The sequence below is a fragment of the Loxodonta africana genome, chromosome 7 (genome assembly GCF_030014295.1).
Source record: "Loxodonta africana isolate mLoxAfr1 chromosome 7, mLoxAfr1.hap2, whole genome shotgun sequence".
Taxonomy (NCBI): domain Eukaryota; kingdom Metazoa; phylum Chordata; class Mammalia; order Proboscidea; family Elephantidae; genus Loxodonta; species Loxodonta africana.
In genome coordinates, this window is record NC_087348.1 from 30620192 (window position 1) to 30636099 (window position 15908).

Consider the following 15908-nt stretch of genomic DNA (forward strand, 5'->3'; position numbering starts at 1 on the left):
ATTGAAGGATTCTACAGACAAAATATTGAATGGTGCAGGAAACATTAAGAGAAGATGGAAGGAATACATAGAGTCACTGTATCAAAAATAATTGGTCGAAGTTCAACCATTTCCAGAGGTAGCACATGACCAAGAACAGATGGTATTGAAAGAAGAGGTTGAAGTTACACCGAAGGCATTGGCAAAAAACAAGGATCCAGGAATTGATGGAAAACCATCTGAGATGTTTCAACAAATAGATGCAGTGCTGGAGGTGCTCACTTATCTATGCCAAGAAATCTGGGAGACAGCAACCTGGCCAACTGACTGGAAAAGATCCATATTTGTGCCCATTCCAAAGAAAGGTGATCTAACAGAATACAGAAATTATAAAACAACATCTTTTCTATCACATGTAAGTAAAATTTTGCTGAAGATAATTCAAAAGTGGTTTCTGCAGTACATTGACTGGACACTGCCAGAAATTCAAGCCAGATTCAGAAGAGGTTGGGGATGAGGGACATCATTGCTGATGTCAAATGGATCTTGGCTGAAAACAGAGTGTCACAGATTGAACTGTGTCCCCCCAAAATATCTGTCCTCTTGACTAGGTAACAATTCCCTCCTATGATTGTCTACCATTTTATCTTCTGATATGATTTCCTTATGTGTTGTAAACCCTCTCACTATGATGTACAAGGTGGATTAGTGGCAGTTATACTGATGAGGTCTACAAGATTAGATAGTGTCTTAAGCCAATCTCTTTTGATATATAAAAGAGAGAGAAGTGAGCAGAGAGACATGGAGACATCATACCACCAAGACAGCATTGCTGGGAGCAGAGCCCATCATTTGGACCTGAGGTTCCTGTACTGAGGTGCTCCCAGACCAAGGGAAGACTGATGACCAGAACCTTCCTCCAGAGTTGACAGAAAGAAGAAAGCCTTTCCCTGGAGCTGACACCCTGAATTAGGACTTGTAACCTACTGGACTGTGAGAGAATAAACTTCTCTTCGTAAAGCCATCCACTTGTGATATTTCTGTTATAGCAGCACTAGATGACTAAGACAGAGAATACCAGAAAGATGTTGACCTGACTGTTATTGACTATGCAAGGCATTCGAGCGTGTACATCATAACAAATTATGGATAACATTGAGAAGAATGGGAATTACAGAGTACTAAATTGTGCTCATACTGAACCTGTACATACATGAAGAGGCAGTCATTCCAACACAAAAAGGGGATACAGTGTGGTTGAAATTCAGGAAAGAGGTATGCATCAGGGTTGTACCCTTTCACCATATTTATTCAAATGGTACACTGAACAAATAATCCGACAAGCTGGACTATATGAAGAAGAATGTGGCAGCAGGATAGGAAGAAGACTCATCAACAACCTGCGATGTGCAGATGACATTTTCTTGCAGAAAGTGAAGAGAACTTTAAACACTTACTGATGAAGATCAAAGACTATACTCTTGATTGGATTACACCTTGTCATGGATTGAATTATGTCCCACGAAAAATGTGTGTATCAGTTGGGCTGGGCCATGATTCCCCATATTGTGTGATTTTCCTATATGTTGCAAATCCTGTCTGTATAATGTTAATAAGGAAGGATGGGCAGCAGTTGTGTTAGTGAAGCAGGACTCAACCTATAGGATTGGATTGTGTCTTGAGGCAATCTCTTGAGATATAAAAGATAGAAGCAAGCAGAGAGACAGGGGGACCTCATACCACCAAAAAGCAGTGCCAGGAGCAGGACACGTTCTTTGGACCTGGGATTCCTGCACAAAAAAGTGCCTAGTCTGGGAGAACATTGTTGACAAGTTCTACAGAGAGAGAAAGCCTTCCCGTGAAGCTGACACCCTGAATTTGGACTTCTAGCCTACTTTACTGTGAGAAAATAAACAGCTTTCTTAAAACCATCCATTTGTGGTATTTCTGTTATAGTGGCACGGGATAACTAAGACACAACTCAACATAAAGAAGACAAAAACTTCATGACTTGACCAACACCATGATAGACGAAGAAAAGTTTGAAGTTGTCAAGGATTTCATTTTACTTGGATACACAATGAACTTTCATGGAAGCAGCAGTCAAGAAATCAAACGACATATTGCAAGGGGCAAATCAGCTGCAAAAGACCTCTTTAAAGTGTTAAAAACAAAGATGTCACTTTGAGGACTAAAGTGCACTTGACCCACATCGTGGTATTTTTAATTTCCTCATATAAATGTGAAAGCTGGACAATGAACATAGAAGACCAGAGAAGAATCGATGCCTTTGAATTACGGTGTTGGCGAACAATGTTAAATATACCAAGGACTGTAAGAAGAACAAACTAATCTGTCTTGGAAGAAATATAGCCAGAATGCTCCTTAGAAATGATGGTGGTGAGACTATGCCTCTGGAACTTTGGATATGTTATCATGAATGAGCAGTCCCTGGAGAAGGACATTAATCTTGGTAAAGTAGAAGGTCAGAGAGAGGAAGACCCTCAAGGAGATAGATTGACCCAGTGGCTGCAATGATGGGCTCAAGCATAGCAATGATTTTGTAGATGGTGTCGGAATGGGTAGTTTTCGTTCTGTTGTACATGGTGTCTCTATGAGTTGTAGTATTTTCATAAGTGCCGCTATGCCATTTTTTTTTCCTGTTGTAAAAAAAAAGAAAAGTCAGCCTTGCTGGGGGAGGGCATGGCTGGCAAACAAATGTAGAAGGCTCTAGTTATTTGTATTAATATACAGGAACCTTAATTTACTGATTTTCCTTGTTAAACTGTGTGAAATGTAGGGAGCTTGACTTGTCACTGAAGTATTTGAAAATCATAGTAGTATACTTTTTAATTTCTCCATTATACAGTTCTAGAAATAAATTGAAAATTCCAATATATGGTTCAATAAATGCATACATATTTTTAAATGCAATATATTCTGTATCTTCATTTCAATGTTATATTAAAGGAAATAAAGCACACAGACTTAAATACTCAAAATCTTTGAAGATTGATATAAATCATAGAATTTAGTGGGAATGGGTCCAAATATTGTGTTTTGAAATAATAAAAATTCTGAGTTTTTCTTTAAAAAAGGAAATGAAATAAAATTATGAATACACACAGAATCATACATGTGAATAATTAGAAAAGGAAAAGATGTTTCAGTTATGAAAACTGATAAAAGCCACAAATTATACAAAATGCATAAATAAAAATATTTATTAATAATATCCACACACGCAAAGATATGGGGTGGTAAAAGTGTTCTTGGAAGCCACTCCAACACCAGGACAAAAAACATTATTTAATGATACATGCTTTCGACTTTACCATACAAATGCACCCACTAAATATCAAATAAATTCTTATAATTTCAATTTTCCCTTAGTCAAAGTCCAGAAACGCCTGCAAACACTCTAATGCAGCCTTATATTATGTGAGGTGCAATAGAACTGAAGACAGAATGAAAAGATATGGAGTGGACTTAACTGACCATGGTTAAAATATCTTAATTTCCCAGTGTTTACAAAGATATATCACTATGTCACTGGCTTGCTAAGGCCCCCCTCAGGACCTTTGACAAGACCAGTGCAAATGAGAAACCCTGACACTTATTCTTCACTGGCTTCACATTAGCTCTGCCTGTCTCTTTAAAAACATTAATTTTCCACAAGATTTTTTAAATAAAATTGGAAATGTACTAAGGAAACCAGTGATGCCATTGTAAAGATTAAATAAAGTCTGGTTATATTAACAACTATATAGTTTTATTATACATATATATATGCTCCAAACATTGCTGAACTTACATTATACCATTGTAAAATGGATGTCATATGGATCCTCCAATATTGGAAGTAATATCTTCTATAGTCTATTTTAGCTTAAAATCTAATATGGGACTTACCATCTTCTAGTATGAATAATAAGTCTTCACTGTTTCTACAAATATTATCATTTGTTTAGATAACACTACATGAAAGCTAACACCAATCCCTTTGTTTCTTTTCAGGAGAGATAACTGAACTAAATGGGCCAACAGAATCTAACGGTGCAGACTGAATTCGTTCTCATGGGAGTAACAAAGAGGCATGAACTACATCCCCCCCTTTTTGGTGTCTTCCTCATCATCTACATGATCACAGTTGTGGGCAACCTAGGCATGATCATCCTGACCAAGGTGGACTCCCGCCTACACACACCCATGTATTTTTTTTTTATCAGACACCTGGCTTTCATTGATCTTGGTAATTCTACTGTTATTTACCCCAAATGCTAGTAAATTTTGTTTTGAATCAAAATACCATTTCCTGTTATGAATGTGCCATACAGATGGCTTTCTACATTTTATTCATTATCACTGAACTCTACATCCTGGCAGCCATGGGCCATGACCGCCATGTGGCAATCTGTAACCCTCTGCTCTACAGTGTTATCATGACCCAGAAACTTTGCCATGCGCTCACAGCCATTCCATACCTCTTCTGTACATTTCAGTCTCTGTTGCTCACCAGTAAGACTTTTACATCAACTTTCTGTGGTTCTAACGTTGTCAGTGATTTCTTCTGTGATAATGTTCCCTTAATACCTTTGCTCTGCTCAAATGCACGGCAAATAGAATTGATGATCATAATGTTTGCATCATTTAATTTGATGTCTTCCCTCCTGGTGGTCCTGGTGTCCTACATGTTGATTCTGATAACCATATTTCGAATGCATTCTGCTGAGGGCAGGAAAAAAGCTTTCTCCATGTGTGGTTCTCATCTGACAGTGGTGGTTGTGTTCTGTGGGTCTCTACTATTTATGTATGTGCAGCCTGAATCTGCTCATCCTTTTAGCACTGACAAAATTACTTCTGTGTTTTACACTTTAGTCATCCCTATGCTTAACCCCTTCATATACAGCTTAAGGAACAACAACAAAAAAAAAGGAACAAAGAGGTAAAAAATGTCTTCTACGGGATCTTTAAAAATCCATGTAAATTTTGTAATTAATATTAAATATATTTTTTTAATTATTATATGAACTATGAAATAGGCAGATATCATTTGGTCATATTTCTAGTGCATGTAATTACATTTTCTTGATTTTAGAGCAGAGACTAATTATAAAGTACAGTCAGATGGCTTGTTTCCCTTATATTCATTCGAATTTATATTAACCGTTATTATTTTCTATCTTAAATTGAAAGTCAAGTGCTTCCCAAGATTACTTGTTTCTTTTTCAATGTGTTCTTATGTGATCGCATAGGAGCTCATACTTCTCCCTATGGAAAACTTATACTGCACCATACATCAATAAATTACTAGTTTGTTCCTGTTACTGTTTATTACGGATGGCAAACTTCTGAATCTTATTTTCTTTGAATTTTTTGAACTTAAATCAACAGGGTAAGCAAAGTTGGAGACAAAGAGTTTGCTGTGTTCCTGTAGGCATCAAGAATGATTTATTTGTCTTCTTATCAGGCAATTTAAAGGAGACAAGTATTTTTAATTATCTATTCTGTAATCAAACATGTATGTATAGTAGATGATTTTCATCTCTTAGCATTTCATTTGATTTCCGTGTTCCTTTGATAATTAGTTACCTATTTAGATACCTAGGGTCTTATATACCGATTCTATTGATCATATTTAAATGCATACATAGAAGCTAGGAAAGTAAGAATGGATAAAAATAAATTGAATAAAGAGAAGGTGGAGAATAGCATGAAGGAAAAAAAAGAAAAGATATTTATGATACGTAATTGGAAAGACTAAAAGATTTATTATAGGTAATAACTAATGGAGAAAATCATGGTGAAAAACTATTTTAAGAACCAGAAGAAAATATTGATACATTTTCTAATTCACATTTTCAATTAATTTGGAGAACGTTATATTGGTAAAGAAGGAAGAACATGTCAACAGGACAAATAAATTCACGATTGTGTTAGGGGAAAAAGACCCCAGACACAAATCCAATCAAAATGAATCTTTGTTAAGCCAAGATAAAGAATATAATTCCAAAGAGGGAATCATCAGCTTGCACTGGGCACAAAAAACTAATGGGTCCTTTAATTCACAGCCCTGAAGTGTTTAATATGCAATTACAGAATGAAGTAAAGTTAAGAAAAATTCTGATTTGTTTTTCCTCAATACGTCATTGTTAAAGGCATGATAACAGAAGCAAGATCTTTACAGTGACAGGTTTAAAAAATTTTTGTTGACTAGGCACTAGGTTTGGTGTTTTTGGTTGCTTAGTTACCACTTGCTGATATGTGCTTTGCTGACTAATTGCTAATTAGTGGCTGTAGGGGGCTTATAAAAGGAGGGGGGTGTTAAAGAAGATATTCCAAACATTCTTTTCTGGAAGTGTAGAGGTTACATAAAGCCTCCCTGGGGCGGGGGGGAACTGACAACATTCATTCTTGACTTGGTTACAAAGAAAACACTTCCTTACATACCAGATAACAGACAAAATTGCACTAGCTCTCTGTAATTATTAACCAGTTCAGTTTTCTGATTCCACAAGCTTTCTACACAAAATGTATTCCAGGCCTGGACTCCATTTTAGCCTCCTTACTCCAGTGAAGCATATAGCTTTGGGTATCTATATCATTCCCTCCCCTTTATCCTTTGAACAAACTTTGATTACGTTAACAACATTCTGTATAGACTTAAGTCATCTTCAGCATGGATTCCATTTTCTAAATGGTGACCGATTTGTTTTTTGGGCGTTTAATCTCAAGGCTTTGACATGTAATCAGGATGCAATGATAAAATGCAGCATTGGGCAAATCTGCTGCAATAAAACTCTTTAAAGTACTAAAAAGCAAAGATGTCACCTTGAAGACTAAGGTGCACCTGACTCAAGCCATGGTATTTTCAATCTCCTTATATACATCCAAAAGCTGGACAATGAATAAGGAAGACCAAAAAAAGAATTGATGCCTTTGAATTGTGGTGTTGCAGAAAAGCACTGAACACACCATGAATTTCCAAAAGAATGAACAAATTTGTCTTGAAAGAAGAACAACCAGAATGCTCCTTAGAAGCAAAGATAGTGGGACTTCATTTCCCATACTTTGGACATGTCAGGAGGGATCACTCCTTAGAGAAGGACACCATGCTTGGTAAAGTAGAAGGTCAGGGAAGAAGAGGAAGCCTCTCAATGAGATGGGTTGGCACAGTGGCTGCAACAATGGGCTTAAGCAAAGCAATGGTTGTGAGGATGGCTCAGGACTTGGCAGTATTTGTCCTGTTGTGCATAGGGTCACTATGAGTTGGAACCAACTCAAGAACACATAACAACAACAACGATAGTGCCTAGGATATCAAAGTTTATGTTGTTCATTTCATTTTTGTCAACCTCCAATTTTCCTAGATTCAGACTTTATATATTCCAGGTTCCGATTATTAACGGATGTTTGCAGCTCTTTCTTCTCATTTTGAGTGGTGCCACATTAGCAAATGAAGGTCCCAAAAGCTTGACTCCATCCACGTCATTAAGGCTGACTCTACTTTGAGGAGGCAGCTGTTCCCCAGCAGTATTTTGAGTGCCTTCCAACCTGAGGGGCTCATGTTCTGGTACTATAACAAACAGTGTTCTGCTGCTATTCCTAAGGTTTTCACTAGCAAAGTCTTTTCAGAAGTAGACTGCCAGGTCCTTCTTCCTAGTCTGTCTTAGTCTGGAAGCTCAGATGAAACCTGTCCTCCGTTGGTGAGCCTGCTGGTATTTGAGTACCGGTGGCATAGCTTCCACCATCACGGCAACACAGAAGCCCCCACAGTATGACAACCTGACAGACACGTAGAAGAGCTGCTTTTTAGGCTAGATTATTCATATCCTTTCTTATATACAGTGTTTTCCATTGTAGAGTTTATTTGTTAATTGCTTTCAGGTAAAAATAATAGTAGCTTTACTGTTTATTTGACTTTTCGATTTGGACTTTTTTTTTTTTAGACTACATATTTTCAATAGGTCCTAGCTCATCCTTATATTTAGGCTTCTTTCTTGAAATGACTTGGGTAGGTTTTGTAGCTGCTGTGCCTGTAAGGTCATTAATTTACTTGTCTTAGCAGTTTGTTTGGTTCTATGGTTTGAGCTAATTCGTTGAGCCAAACCTGTTATCTTGAAAACACGAGTGGTTTTTCCTGCCAAGCTGATGACTTTTTCTTAAGCTGAAAGTTCAGATAATGCCAGCATAAAGCACTTCCATTTTTAGTTTGCATGCAAGAATGGATTTTTATCTAATTCACTACAGGAGAAAAGAATTTATTAAGAGCTTCATGTAAGTCTTTTTCTTTCCTTTTTTCTGGGACGTCTTTAAATATTTCCTTGGTCATTCTGTTGGGGTCTAGCAAGACTAGCCTGAGTATTTTCCAGTCAGCATGCTCTAATCACATTTGAATGTCTCCAGGGCTTTGTAGCATGTGTACTAACTGAATTCAGGCTGCAATGAATCAACTAAGACCTTAAATTCCCTAGCAAACATGTAAGGATCTTTTTGAATATCTGAAAAAAAAAATTTTAACGATACTGTGTAAATCATTATGAGTCTAAGGAACAAAGGTTTTATATATATGTGTGTGTGTGTATATATGTGTGTGTGTATATATATGTATGTGTGTGTGTATATGTGTGTGTGTATATATATGTATATGTGTATATATATATAATCTCCCCCACCCACTCTTAAGATTTTCTTAAGTGCCTACTCCAGGCAGAGGGGAATGATTTTTGAAAGTCATTTCAGGAATTGCATAGGGAGAATCTGAAAAATCCCTGGAGAGATAGGGAAGGTCTGACAAGGGATTACTAGGTTTTCAAGAGGCATAGAGGGTAAAGAAAGAAAGAGAGAACCAGCCTCTGGAGAATCAGAGGCAGGAGATGGAGAAACAGTGTTAGACTGGATTCGAGACTGTAATTCTCTTATCTGCTTAGGCTGTTTAGCTACAGTGTCCTGCAGGGAAGCAAATTTATCACTCTGTAGGTTTTGAGAAGTCTCTGTTGTTGTTGTTAGGTGCCATCGAGTCAGTTCCAACTCATAGAGACCCTATGCACAACAGAATGAAACAGTGCCCAGTCCTGTGCCATCCTTACAATCGTTGTTATGCTTGGGCCCATTGTTGTAGCCACTTTGTCAATCTACCTTGCTGAGGGTCTTCTCCTTTTCCACTGACCCTGTACTATACCAAGCATGATGTCCTTCCCCAGGGACTGATCCCTCCTGACAACATGCCCAAAGTATGTAAGATGCATTCTCGCTATCCTTGCTTCTAAGGAGCATTCTGGTTGTACTTCTTCCAAGACAGATCTGTTTGTTCTTTTGGCAGTCCATGGTATATTCAATATTCTTTGTCACCGGTATTTGTCTAGGAAGAAGGACTGGAAGTGGCCCATCAATCATCAGTAATGTCCTGCGCTCAATCTCCTGGTCGAGGCTTGTAAAATCACACCAAAATGAGAAGATTCCTAGATTACTGCCACTCTCCTGAATATTATAGCCAGCCACGGGACCAAAAAGTACTACTCATCTATGTATTTTTTTTTGTCAGAAAACTGGCCTTGATTGATATTGGTAATTCTACTATTATTTACCCCAAGAGTCTAGTAAATATGTTTGTGAATCAAACTAACATTTCCAATTATGCATGTGCCACACAGATGGTTTTCTACTATTTTATTCACGATCACGGAACTCTTCATCATGGCAACCATTGCCTATGACTGCTACGTGGCCATCTGTAACCTTCTTCTCTATAAAGTTATATCCCCGACACTTGGTCATGTGTTCATGGATATTTCATACCTTTTCTGTACTGTGCAGTCTCTAATAAACATCAACACAATTTTTATATTGACTTTCTGTGGCTCTAATGTAATATACCGTTTCTTCTGTGATGACGTTCCCTTTATACTGTTACTCTGCTCAAATGTACCAGAAGTAGAATTGTTGCTCTTAATATCTTCAGCATTTAATTTGATGTCCTCCCTTCTGGTAACCCTGGTGTCCTACATGCTGATTCTGATGGCCATATTTTGAATGCATTCTGCTGAGTGGGGTAAAAAATCTTCCTCAACATGTGGTTCTCATATGACAGTAGTGGTTATGTTCTATGGGGCCCTATTATTGACATAGGTACCGCCTGTGTCTGCTCATTCTTTTAACAGTGACAAAATTGCCTCTGTGTTTCACACCTTAATTAGTCCCATGTTTAAAAACCCATTGCTGTAGAGTCAATTTCAACCCATAGCAACCCCATAGGAAAGAGTAGAAGTGCCCCATAGGGTTGCAAACTGCTGACCTTTTGGTTAGCAGCCTTAGCTCACAGTAGCTTTTACCCACTGCACCACCAGGGCTCTTTCCCATGTTTACCCCTTCATATACATAGAGCTTAAGGAACAAAGAGGTAAAAAAGGCCTTCCACAGGGTCTTTAAGAATCCATGTAAAATCTGTATTTAGTACAAAATGTACATTATTTTCTAATAAACTATGAAATAGGCTAATGTTATTTGATCATATTTCTAGTACATATAATTACATTCTCTTTTTTGTTGTTGTTATGTGCCGTCAAGTTGATGCTATAGGACAGAGCAGAATTGCCCCTAAGGTTTCCAAAGAGTGGCTGGTGGATTCGAACTTCCAACCTTTCTGGTTAGCAGGCGAGCTCTTAACCATTGCACCACAGGACTTCACATTCTCTTTGGTTCCATAGAAAAAAGTAATTATAAAGTACAAATAGATTATTTTCCTTATAATCATTCAAATTTATATTAATCATTACATTTTTATCTCAAATTAAATGTCGTATTATCCCCAATATCCCTTTTTTCTGTATAAATGCTTTCTTAAGTGATTCAATAGGGCTCATACTCTGGAACTCTTTTTAAACTCTCCCTTGGTATTAAAAAAAAAAAAAAAACCCAGTGCAGTTGATTCCAAGTCATAGTCACCCTATAGGACAGAGTAGAACTGCCCCACAGAGTTTCCAAGGAGTGCCTGGCGGATCCAAACTGCCGACACTTAGGTTAGCAGCCATAGCACTTAACCGCTATGCCACAGGTAATATATCCCTTGGTATATTACATGTTTTTCTTTTTTTGTTTTTAATAAAAAGGATCTTCTGAATCACATTTTCGTTGTACTTTCTGAGGCTAAAAAAGAGTTATCTGTGCCCGTGTTAACACCATGAATAATTTGTCATGTTATCTACCAATTTGACTGTGATAAACATTTCTTGTTATTTATTGTGTAATTAAACACATATGTAGATAAGATGATTTTTATCTGCTAGCATTTAACTTGATTTTCTTCCTCCTTTGATATCTAGTGGGGAATATGATGATTCTCATGACCACACTCTAAATGTGTAGATAGTAGCTGGGAAAGTATGAATGGATAATAAAGAGGTAAATAAAGAAACAACAGTATCCTGGGACATGAGCTTGCAGAATTCTCTGGCCTACTGTCTGACCTGTGGGTCTTGGGACTTAAGCTGGAAGAAGTCTTTGGCTTGCTGCCTGACCTAGGGATTTTGGACCTGCCAGACCCACAAATGCATGAGCCAATGCCTTGAAGTAAATCTCTGCGTGTGTGTGTGTATATCAGGTTCTAGTCTGATTTAAACATAAATTTTATTTATTTATGTTTAAAATTTATTTAAACATAAATTTTAGCTCTACAATCACCATCCTTTCGAGAGATATATACACATATACACCTCTCACTGGCTTTGTCTGTCTAGAGAACCCAAACTACAATATCTAGGAATTTTTTTTTTTTTGTAATTGAAAACCAAGTCAAGAACTTGTCACTAGATTTCACTGTAGAACCCACAAATATGAGTGAGTTCCTCTCTTCTAGAGTTCTCAAAATATCATAAGGTTCCTGGGCCTTCCTTCATAGTTTATGAAGAGATGTAAAATAGCTCAAAGACAATGATCAGGCTAGAATTTGATAGCGCACAAGAGTATTTTATAATTTTTTTTAAACATAAAATTTCTCTACCGCCACCCCCCTTTTAATCAAAAACAATTCCAAAACAAAGTTACTGTTGATCTTAAATACGACTAGTCATCATTATTTATTGCTGCACCAAGAATGATAATTTATTATATTGTTGTTTTGTTGTTGTTCCCACTTCGAGTCTGTTCCCACTCCTAGCAACCCTATGTACAACAGAACGAAACACTGCCCCATCCTGTGGCGTCCTCACAATTCTTGTCGTACTTCAACCCATTTTGCAGCCACTGTGTCAGTCTATCTCCCTGATGATGGTCTTCCCTTTTTTTGCTGACCCTCTACCAAGTACGATGTCCTTCTCCAGGGACTGGTTCCTCCTGATAACATGTCCAAAGTATACAAGAAGAAGTCTCGCCATCCTTGCTTCTAATGAACATTCCAGCTGTATTTCTTCCAAGACAGATTAGCTCATTCATTTGGCAGTCCTTATATACCTGTGTAACTTATTATATAGGCTTTTTAAATGTGCTTTTTAAGTTTTTATAGGGGATCTCAGATTGAACTTGCAAATGCTTCTCGTGAATAGAAAGCCAAGTCAAGAATTTGCCACTAGGTTTTACCTGTAGTACACACAGATATGGGTGAGTTCTCTCTTCTAGAGTTCTCAAAATATTGTAAGGTTCCTGGGAGGGATTTGTAAGCATCGTCTCTATAAATTCAAGCTGAATTCCTTAAATGTGCTTGATCATACCTAATGTGAAATTAGTATACAAAATATAAAATTGTATTTCATATGCTAATTTTACATACTGGGATCTTATTAAATTCACTTTTTAGAACTAATAGTTTTTATATTTTCTTTAGACATTTTTGTTTAGACTATCATGTTGTTGGAACCCTGCTGGCACAGTGGTTAAGATTTCAGCTGGCAAACAAAAGGTCAACAATTAAATTCCACCAGCTGCCCCTTGGAGAACCTATGGGGCATTTCCACTTTGTCCTATAGGGTCACTATGAATCAGAATTGACTTGAGAGCACCAGTATGGTATCATATTCTTAATGAATAGAAATAATTTTCTCACCATTTTCGGTACTTACGCACTTTACCTAGATAATTGAATAATTAATATCCAACAACTGGAAAGTAATTTTTTTAATTCTATTTCCAATGATATAAAAAACTATAAAATACATAAGAATGAGTTGAACAAAAGACATGTAATACCTGTATACTAAAAAAATACAAAACATAAAAAAAACATAAAAAAAAAAAATTAAGGAAAACTAAAACAAATGGAGAGGGATACATTATATTCAGACTGGAAGACTCAATGTTTTTAAATCATGAATTTTCCATGTATTTATCTAAAGATATAGTAATGTCAAAAACTTTCAAGTGAGTCCCACCAGAGAATTGTTTCAAACCTGTCCAGAGGGCTAAGATGATCCACCTCTTACACCAAATGTGTGGTGTGTGATAAATTCTACTCCACATGCCAACTGCATCTGGTGGAAATGTCAGCTTTCCTTCCATGGCTAATTCATCCTCATTGACCCAGGGCTAAGTCAGCAGGTACCAGCCCCTTCTCTGTTTCTTAGGTCCAATAATCTGTGGAAATGTCTCACAAACTCCAGGTAATGGGCTACATTTGATCTAGCAGAAAAAAGGATGCTAAAACACAGAGCGAAGCCTGGGAGGGGTCTCAGCACAGAGCTTTCATGTCTTCAGGAAACATGCTTACCCTTCAGAGAGTGTATGTTATCTCCCACCACCTAGGAAGCTCCACTGAACCTCTAATTCCTAGGCCTTTATTGGCCTCACTACATGGCCATGATAGATTATGTCATGCATCCCGAGGCTTAGTCAGCATCAAGATTCTAGGCAGTCCCTCTTGATCTAGTCAGCCCCTATTGTTGGTCTTAGCTGCAGTCCAGCTTAGAAACCAGGAATAAAAATCAAGTTGATTCATGTAGGGGTGAAGGGGGGGTATCATATTCACAATATGATTCTAACTTGCATTTGGAAATCAGTGAGTACTTGTAGGCAATACAACTACACTATCCAAAACAATATGGCAAAAAAAAAAAAAAAACTGGGAATAGTCCTACTATATAATTTCAAACTCCAATAACTAAGGCAGTATAGTATTGGCATAAAACACTGGAATCAACTGAGGGAGCAGAATAGAGATCTCAGAAATAGATAAGAATTTCTATGAGGTCATACTAAACATTATCCAACAGGGGTGGTAGCTCAGGAAATCCTACAATTGAGGTAATGACTGTGCTAATGCTTTGCCTTACAACAATTATTGCCAGTTTGTCATATGGAAAGAAAGGTATATATGTGTGTGTATATCACTCATTCACAGATATAGACCAGGAGTGTTGAAGCTTTGGTTTCAAATCCTCTAGTTATTAATTGTACAACTGCAGGAAAATTACATATTTTAACTAAGTTTGGCATTCTCTGAATACAGGAATAATATGGGTTAAATGTATGGATTAAATAATGAGTTTAACACATGTATGAGTTAAATGATATATTTATAACTCAATACCTACTTTCTATTTTTTTGGATAATAAAGTCAAAGAAAAAACCCTATGTAATGCTGATACAAGCATTTACTATTTCATCATGACTTTGCTCCAGTTCTACTGGGATTGAGCTGACACGTACTTTATTTTTTCCATTGTATCTAAAATTCTTTACCTTTTTTTTATTGTAATTTAGGAGAAAGTTTACAACTCAAGTTAATTTCTCATACAAAAATGTATACACATAATGTTTTGTGACCTTGGCTGCAATCCTCACAATCTGACAGCTTGTTCCCCATTTGCACCCTGGGTTCCCAGTGCCCATTTTTCCAGTTGCTGTCCTTTCCTGCTTTCTCATCTTGCTTTTGGAACAGGAATTGCCCATTTGGCCTTGTATATTTGATTGAATTAATAAGTACATTCTTCAGGTGTGTTTTGTCTGTTTGTTTTATAGGCTTCTCTAATTGTTTTCTGAAAAGTGGACTTTGGGAATGGTTTCACACAGTTGCAGGAATTCCTCCGGTTTCTGTCAGACCAGTAAGCCCGGTCTTTTTTGGTTAATTTGAATTCCCTTCTACATTTTTCTCCTTCTCTGTCTGGGACTGTCTGTTGTGATCCATTTCAGAGTGATAGTTTGTGGTACCCAGGCACCATCTAGTTCCTCTGGTCTCAGACTCATGGAGCCTCTGGTTTGTGCTGTCCTTTAGTCCTTTGGATTAATATTTGCCTTGTGTCTTTTCTTTTCTTCATACTCCTTTGATCCAGATGGAATGGTACCAAAAAATGTGTCTTACATGGCAGCTCACAAGTTTTTAATACCCCAGATACTGCTCACCAAAGTGGGATGTGGTACATTTTCTTTATTAACTATGTTATGCCAACTGACTTAAATGTCCCCCGAGACTATGATCCTCAGCCCACAGTCCCAGATACTCAGTCCCTCAAAGTGTTTGGGTGTGTCTAGGAAACAGCTATGCTTTTGCTTTTGCTCAGTTGTGCTGATTTCCCCTATACTACATGTTTTTTTTTTACGTGTTATCCCCCACTCCACGTGTCTGTCAATTTGTCATATTGTGGGGGCTTGTGTGTTATTCTGATGCTGGAAGCCATGCCACCAGTATTCAGATACCAGCAGGGTCACCCATGGAGGACAGGTTTCAGCTGAGCTTCCAGAATAAGACAAACTACGAAGAAGGACCTGGCAGTCTACTTCTGAAAAGAATTAGCCAGCGAAAACCTTATAAAAAGCAGTAGGACATTGTCTAATCTAGTACCAGAAGATAAGCCTCCCCAGGTAGGAAGGCACGCAAAAGATGACTGAGGAAGAGCTGCCTACTCAAAATAGACTTGACCATAATGACATGGATGGAGTAAAGCTTTCAGAACCTTCCTTTGCTGATGTGGCATGACTCAAAATGAGAAGAAACAGCTGCAAA

General features: G+C 37.4%; 1 protein-coding gene across 1 annotated transcript; it reads left to right on the forward strand.

The window, feature by feature from the left end:
- Positions 1 to 4316: 4316 nt before the first annotated feature.
- Positions 4317 to 4928, forward strand: LOC135232103 (olfactory receptor 8K5-like). Its single transcript, XM_064289402.1, has one exon. It carries the CDS (start codon positions 4317 to 4319, stop codon positions 4926 to 4928), a length of 612 nt encoding a protein of 203 aa, XP_064145472.1.
- Positions 4929 to 15908: the final 10980 nt, after the last annotated feature.